The sequence below is a fragment of the Anarhichas minor genome, unplaced genomic scaffold (assembly GCF_050575085.1).
Source record: "Anarhichas minor isolate MPS153535 unplaced genomic scaffold, ASM5057508v1 ptg000038l, whole genome shotgun sequence".
NCBI lineage: Eukaryota > Metazoa > Chordata > Actinopteri > Perciformes > Anarhichadidae > Anarhichas > Anarhichas minor.
The window spans coordinates 614,209-622,414 of NW_027466484.1; the positions used below are offsets into that span (position 1 = coordinate 614,209).

Below are 8,206 nucleotides of genomic sequence, written 5' to 3' on the forward strand. Positions count from 1 at the left end.
CTTCCCCTTTCTTTCCTCACCCCCTCCTCTCCTTTTCTTTCTTTATTCTCTTTATCCCTCACTCCTATTCTTCAGGCTCTTCCTGTTTGTTCCTCTCCGTCCTTACACCTGCCTCCAATTCTGTCCTTTTCCTACTTGACCTTCCCAGCCTCCTCCTCGTCTTTTTCCTCCCCTCTGTGTGTGTATATGTATATATATATATATATATATATATATATATATATATATATATATATAAAATCTCAAAAGCACTCAAGCACCTCCTCGGGCTAAAGAAAGACCAATTAATTAAAAACACTAATAACCCTTTCTCTACTCAGAGGGAGCATTTTCCTTCTCATACATTATTAATATGGCTCTTTATCATCATTTGCAGGTAGCGTGTGTGTGTGTGTGTGTTCCTAGCTTAACAAGCGCTACTTTGAAAGCTGTGTGTGTGTGTGTGTGTGTGTGTGTGTGTGATTTTCACTCCGAGGTGCTCATTAAGAGCTGACCAGCTGAGAGTGAGTGAGACGGTCTCGGCGTATATAGTAGGTCATGTCATTTGCATGGCGAGCGCTGGCCAAAGAGTGTGTGTGTGTGTGTGTGTGTGTGTGTGTTAGCTCATTTGCAGCCCTTGTTTCGAGGTGGCTGAGTGGACCCCGGGGCCACTCAGATGCGGTGAGGAGGGAATATCAAGTTAAAAGGTTAATGAAAATGTTTTGCGATCCTGATCTTTTCCCTGCAGTGTTTCTCTATCGTATATCATACAACACATGATACAAACAGCCTAAAATACAATCATCACCATCACATACTGGTGTCTACAATGAAAATGCAGCAGCAAGAAGTCAAGACGGCAACAAAGAAAAGAAGTAAGACATCCGTCAGCGTCGCACAGTGAGAATAGTTTAGTTTCGTACATTATAGTATCCCTCCTGGTGATGGTTGACAATTTGCAACCAGTGCACTTGAGTTAGCTTGAGTTAGCATGCTGTGTAGAAATGTAGCTAGAATTTAAAGTTTTGTAGGGAAATCTGAGAATCACTCGACACAAGTGCAGTAAGAATTTGTCGTTCTTGAATAAATAAGTATAAAGAGAAAAGAAACCTGAAGCTAAATGTTAAAATAGGAGACACACACACAGGTGTTGATAATAAAATAAATGATGAATTATGTTTAACGGCTTGCAGCTCTATTGTTTATATTCTCATAGCTTACTGAGACACATGACTAAAGCGGAGCTCAATACGAAATACTGAGCAAATCTATGATTGTGGGATTGCCTCCACATGGCTCTCAACATGGCGACGGCTGAGCTGGTGGTTAGCAGCTAACAGTGCAAACAACGGTAACAGTGCTGGCAGAGCAAACGGTTGGGCGCTACGCTTTGGCGATGACGCCAACAGCCACTAAAAGCTCTGATACCAACACGCACACAGGGAGACTGACTCCATGCTCTGCTCAGGTAGATATTACTCCACTATACCTTTACATATCTTGGACTAAATGTATGTTCTATTTAATGCTATAGACCCTCATTTAAAAACAAAGAAGACATAAAAAAGTGAAAAGTCTCCTTAGTGACTACAGGGTGGCTGTATACTTTACTTCCTATTAGATATATTGTATGCCAGAGGTGTGTCGCAATAACCGAGCTGCAGAGGGCAAAAACAATAGTCACCAGTGGAGCTGAAACAAGAGGCGGAGCAACGGCAAGAAATTTGAGCTTCAACGTCAGACTCCTGAAAGGAAACTAAAAGTTAGAAAGAGGCAACAGGAGGACTGCAGCTGACGTCTTATTTCTTTTTTAAGAAATATCACAATAAACAAAGTTCACGGGATCCTTTCTAAACTACACAGCGGAGTCTCTGCACGCTGGTGAGTACAGCTGATGATCTCGACTGTGTTCCAACCGCCAACATCGACACATACTGAGCTTGAGCTGAGCTCAGAGACGGGGTGAGACACTTTTGTCTTTTCAGAACAAATCTTCTCAAATGAAATGTTGACGTATGTGCAAAGTAGCTATAAAACAGAATTGCGTGTTAACTTTGTAATAATCATAGTTTCATATTTTTAAACTAATAATCAGGAATCTTGTGATTCTAGTTTAGCTTTTTCACACTTTCACTTCTGTTTTTATTGTGTAGAGATGTCTGCTGCCAGCAGTTTGCTCTCTGAAGACCAGTTTCTGTGTTCCATCTGTCGGGATGTGTTCACTGATCCAGTCAGCACACCTTGTGGACACAACTTCTGCAAAACCTGCATGACTAGATACTGGGATAGTGATGTGCTCTACAAGTGTCCCAACTGTAATAAGATGTTCTACACCAGACCTGAGCTGCAGGTGAATACTTTAGTCTCTGAGATGGTTGCTCACTTTAGACAGTCGGCTCAACAGAGAGGCAGAAGCAGCAGCAGCAGCTCAGAGCAACAAGCTGCTGAACCAGGAGACGTTCCCTGTGACGTCTGCACTGGAGCCAAACTGAAGGCCCTGAAGTCCTGCCTGGTGTGTCTGGAATCCTACTGTGAGACTCACCTGGAGCCTCACCTGACAAGATCAGGTCTGAGAAAACATCAGCTGATCGACCCCGTGGAGGATCTGGAAGGCAGGATGTGTACGAAGCACGATAAACCGCTGGAGCTGTTCTGTGAGACCGACCAGATGTGTGTCTGCATGCTCTGCACTGTTTTAGACCACAAGTCACATGATGTTGTTCCTCTGAAAGAAGAATATACAAGAAGGAAGGCCGGGGTTGAGAAGACAGAAGCTGAAATTCAGCAGATGATCCAGGAGAGACGACTTAAGATCCAAGAGTTCAATCGTTCAGTCAAGGTCAGCAGGAAAAATGCAAACAGGGACAAAGAAGACAGAAATTCTGTCTTCTCTAAACTGAAGAAGGCTGTTGAGAGAAACCAGGCCAAAGTCATCAAGACGATTGAAGAGAACCACAAAGCGACAGAGAAACGGGCTGAAGGCTTCATCAAAGAGCTGAAACAGGAACTCTCTGAGCTGAACAAGAGGAGTGCTGAGCTGCAGCTGCTCTCACACTCAGGAGACCACCTTCACCTCGTCCAGAACTTCAAGTCCCCGGGTGCTGCTCCACCCACAAAGAACTGGACTGAAGTCCGAGTCGGTCCACCTCCATATGAGGGGAACGAGAGGAGGACAACTGTAGCTCAGGTACTGGAGATGCTCAAAAATGAGATGAATACGGTGTTCAGAGAGACCGAGCTGAAGAGGATCCAGCAGTTTGCAGTGGACGTCACACTCGATCCTGATACAGCACATCCCTTGCTCATCCTGTCTGAAGATGGGAAACAAGTACATTGCGGTCTTGTAGAGAACAATCCACCAGATAACCCAAAGAGATTTTCTACTTTTATCTTTGTTTTAGGAAAGCAGTCTGTCTCTACAGGGAGATCTTACTTTGAGGTTCAGGTTAAAGGGAAGACTAGATGGGTTTTAGGAGTTGCCAGAGAGTCAGTCAATAGAAAGGGGATAATCAATGTGAGCTCTAAGAATGGTTACTGGACACTATGGTTGGGTAGTGACAATGTCTACAGTGCTCTTACTGAGACCCATGTCCCTCTCTCTGTGGAGTCGAAGCCTGAGAAGGTCGGAGTGTTTGTAGATTATGAGAAGAGTCTGGTCTCATTTTATGACGTTGATGCTGGAAGTCTTATCTACGCCTTTACTGGCTGCTCCTTCACTGAAAAACTCCTCCCATTCTTCTCTCCCTGTGCTAACCAGGGTGGTAAAAACTCTGCCCCTCTCATCATCTGAAAGTTGAATTTGATAACTGTATCTGATCTTTATTTTTATTTTATGATCACTGTATCCATCACGAGTGGACACGCAGGTTCATAGATAAGGATGGATGTATTTAGGTAAAAACACTAAAGAAAAGTTAATCTTTCTAAGTGTAGGCCTCATAGTCACAAGCTAAGCTTGGATAACTGTTCATTTTTAGTCATGTTGTTTGATTAATTTGGTATACAAGTTGATTTGTTGTTATTTTTTTCATTTTACTATATTTGCTTGTCTGCCAGAATTACATCTTCTCTGATCTCTTGAAAATAATAATTAAAATCATACATTATGTATATTTTAATTATTATTATCAGTAGTAGTAGAAGTGTGTACCTTTTCTTTAGTGTACATACATAAATGTTGACTTCAAGGACAACAAAGTTATGAGAAGTACTCTATGTGAAAAAAGTGTGTATATATTATATATATATATATATATAAACAAATCATTTAAATATACACAAACCACTATAATATCAGACTAAATTGAACATGTTTGTATGTATTTTATAATCCATTGTACATTTGTATATTTTTATTTTTAACTATGTCTTATACTATTGCACTGTGTTTATTACATGCACCAATCACCAAGCTACATTCCTTGTATGTACAGACATACTTGGTAGTAAACCTGATTCTACATATTATACTGTAATACTGAGTGTGAGTGCAAAGAATGCTGGAACAAATATTGTACACTGTGATTTGATAATAAGATAAGATTTCCTGTCTGGGGTTCAATAACGGATTGTTCTACTATTTGAATTGTTACTTTAATCAAAGTATGTACATGATGTGTTACATTGTGAACACAATACATTGTAAATATTTGACTTAAATAAAATTTGTAAGGAAACAAAGGTCAGTTGCTTCTGTATCACCTCTTCTTCATGTGAACACTATGTTTTATTGAGTTTCCTCAGATGGGTGAAACAGCGCCCCCCCTGGTAGCGGCTGGTAAATCTCATCCCGCCTGTGAGGTCAGACATGGCTTTACACCCATGAAGACGTCCACCGAGGAAAGCTCAGGTGAATCCTTTAATCATTAAATAGTAACGTTACGTAAATGTGGTCAGTGTGAAACTGCTGAGAAGCTGAGAATAGACATGTCTCTGTGAAATAAGCCCTGAAGTGAATTAAGAAGTCAAAGTCATTCTCTGGCCTCACCGCCAACAAAAGAAAGTCAAAAACAGTATTTAAATGACACAAACAGGAGAGTAAGCTTGTTTCCAGTCTTGCTGATTGTTGTAACAGCAGATGGAGAGGAGAGGAGGACCATCACAGTCACACATTCATCTTCATGATAGAGAGGAGAGAACAGGCTGCAACATCTAATAACGTGAGTTAAATAAATCTTTATCACTGTTTCTGTCTCTTTCTCTCTGGTTTCTGCTTAAATGTCTCCGTAGTTCTTCTACAGTACATTTGGATCAATTTACACAACAGAGAACATCAGAACACTATACATCTTAACAGTGGATTTAGATATGAGAACTGTACTTATTGAACTAATACTTGTGAAAACATAGCCTACAGTGGTCACGTTGTTATCAAGACTGCACAAATATCAATGAGAGAAATGCATTTGTTTTGCAGGAGTCAGTATTTGCAAAGATATGAACTGAGAATGAGAGCTTGTAATTTGTGTGAATTATGAATATTTTTCTGCTAGTGCTTGGGAACATGTATGTCTTGCTTTTGAGTGTAGCTGTATAATGAATCATTACCACCAATAAGTAACGGGTTTACTGTCTGTTAGGCCTCGTTGGTAAGGAAACTTCCCCAGACAATTTTCTGAACTGTAATGTTTGAATATGCAAATGAGACATTATCTAGTGGTATTTTTTGGTGAATTTGTGTGCTTTTATGGTGCACGTTACCAAAGAAACGTGCAATCAATCAAATGGCTACAAAGTAATGGCCACACAGATAATGTGGGGTGTTTTTGGCCCCTAATGGTCTGGAGCTCCGGGGCCAGTTTGTCATCACCACCAGCGATTAGGAAAGTTTTAATTTCCCCACCAGGCAAATTTATGTCGGGAAAAGAGATTAACGCGCAACCCTTCACAATAATTCACAAACTATATCCCAGGTTTAATTACGTATTTCCCTGATGGAGTGGTTGCACTGCTTAGACTTCTTCACTCGTCTCACTGCTCCTCAGAGAGAGAAAAGAGGTCCGTTAATCTTCTACACCCCCCCCAAAGACTCCACACTGGGATTCACGAGGACGCCGAGGGGCCCTGAAGGAGGCTTGCCTCGTCTCTGCTCCCCCTTCTGAGTCAGACTAATCCAATATGGCTGCTAATTAGATCATTCCAGTGTCCTCTAACGCATTACCAGTACCTGACTCAACTGCTCGGATGAAGGACAGCTTCTGTGACGAGACAGGAAACAGAAGAGACGACTGCTTTCCTTGAGGCACCACAGGAAGAGGAAGAGGAAGACGACGCTCAGAGTTGCATGATGGCAGTTTTGGACCCTCTAAATCGAGGTGTTGCGTGAGAAGATTTGACGTTTTCATATTTCACTTTCTCTTTGACAATCCAGGAAGAGCTTCTGCTGAGTGTGCATGCTCTTCCTCCCGCTCCATGTGTAGATATAAATGTCTCATTCTAAGGTCACAAAAAAAAAGATTCTTTGTTATCATACACTGGAAACATGCTTATTGATATTATAAATTACATTCCTGCCAATTGATCCTTCTAAATGTTTCACTATGTTCCTTTAATGTGTGATACAATAAACAGATCAAGTTGATGATCGGAGCGCCGTTAACTCAGAGAGAATCATTGTATTGGTGTCGTTGAAAATATTGCAATTTACCTGAACGTTGTACTCCAGCACATCAAGTTTATTTAATGTTTTTCGTCCTGTGATCTCTCTTTGTGCCGGCAGGTGGCACTGGTGTTTAAGCAAACCTCCTCAGGTCACACGGAGCTACTTTATTCAGCCACACACATGCACGCACACACACACACACACACACCCCTAGCTTGTTGTCAGGTGTCGGGTGTCAAACTACCAACCACACACACTTGAGGGAGTGTCGCCAAAACACCTGAGAAGCTGAGAAACCCCCTCAGAGCTCAGAGAGGAGAGCAGGACGGACAATAATTCAGTTTATTTATCAATAAATATTATAATAATGACAATAATGTTAAACCAGAATAAGTCATTATAGCAGAGGAGGAGAATCAACAAGGATACTTTTTAATTTGACCTGATTCAGCTGTTGTTCCTGATTCTTCTTCTGTTGATTGTTTTCTGATCGCTGTTAAACACCTTTTTATAACCTCCCAAAATACAACGTGACATATTCAATTTGCTTGTTTTGTCCGACAATCCAAATCTATTCACTTTACTTTAATAGAAGAAACAAAGATTCACACTTTAGTAGCTGAACCAGTTCATTTTGTAGTATTTTAGTTTAAAAAAAATAAATGGTTTAAATCATTTACAGATTTTCAGAATTGTTGCCAAATAGTTTCCTGACGATCTAATGATTAATCGTTTCAGCTCTGGTGTTACGACTCTTTGTTCTATTGTCTTTTTCTTTTCTTTCTTTTTTTTTACTAGAAACCACAAGATATGCTGCGTTAAAACAGAGATATTTAACATGAAGTCAGTTCCAGTAACTATCAAGATAAGCTGATGTTTGGTGACCATTTTATGTTGAAATGTTTACCTGAAAGTTTGTAGAAGTATGTAAAACGTGGAACTAACTCTCTCTAGTTTCCTGTACTTTATTTTGATATTCGTCTGTTATTGATCTGTGTGTGTGTGTGTGTGTGTGTGTGTGTGTGTGTGTGTGTGTGTGTGTGTGTGTGTGTGTGTGTGTGTGTGTGTGTGTGTGTAGTACACACAGGTGCATGAGAATCCTCGTTGGTATAAATTCCCCTCTGACCAGCACATAAAAAGCTGAATTTCCGTTCCCATGTGATTAAAAGAAGAACAGAAGTTAATCTCAGGCCTACCTGCTGTCGCCGGGCGAACGCCACAGCGAACGTACTGATTGGCTGTCGGCCCCCGGCCCCATTGTTGCAGCCGCGCTTCTGTTGTCTCATACCTCAACAGCTGTAATGAGATAGGGGAGGCAGGGAGGTGGAGGAGGGGAGGCCTCCCCCCCTCCACCCCTCCTGTAGGGAAGCTGTTGAGCTTAATGTTTAATAAGCCACTGGACACAGAAGGAAACCTGATCCTCTCTGGAGAGACGAGTGTGTGTGTGTGTGTGTGTGTGTGTGCGTGTGTGTGTGTGTGTGTGTGTGTGTGTGTGTGCGTGTGTGTCCTCTCGGTGCATTTGTTGTGCAAGTATCCAAGCGTGCTGCATTCTTCTCTGGGCGATGTGTGAATCGGATGCTCTGTTGTAATGGACTCTGTGTTCAGCTCCAGGCCGGCTCGTGTTTC

The 8,206-nt window shown here is 41.5% G+C and overlaps 1 protein-coding gene across 2 annotated transcripts; it reads left to right on the forward strand.

Annotated features, from left to right (window-relative positions):
• Nucleotides 1–1,730: 1,730 nt before the first annotated feature.
• Nucleotides 1,731–4,664, forward strand: LOC142967800 (E3 ubiquitin-protein ligase TRIM21-like). 2 transcript variants are annotated; one of them, XM_076107389.1, is made up of 2 exons: nt 1,731–1,941; nt 2,133–4,664. In XM_076107389.1, exon 2 carries the CDS (start codon nt 2,135–2,137, stop codon nt 3,767–3,769), a length of 1,635 nt encoding a protein of 544 aa, XP_075963504.1. In that variant the 5' UTR covers nt 1,731–1,941; nt 2,133–2,134; the 3' UTR covers nt 3,770–4,664. The 2 variants fall into 2 exon arrangements, with proteins under 2 accessions (XP_075963504.1, XP_075963505.1); XM_076107390.1 differs by having other exon boundaries at nt 1,755–1,860.
• Nucleotides 4,665–8,206: the final 3,542 nt, after the last annotated feature.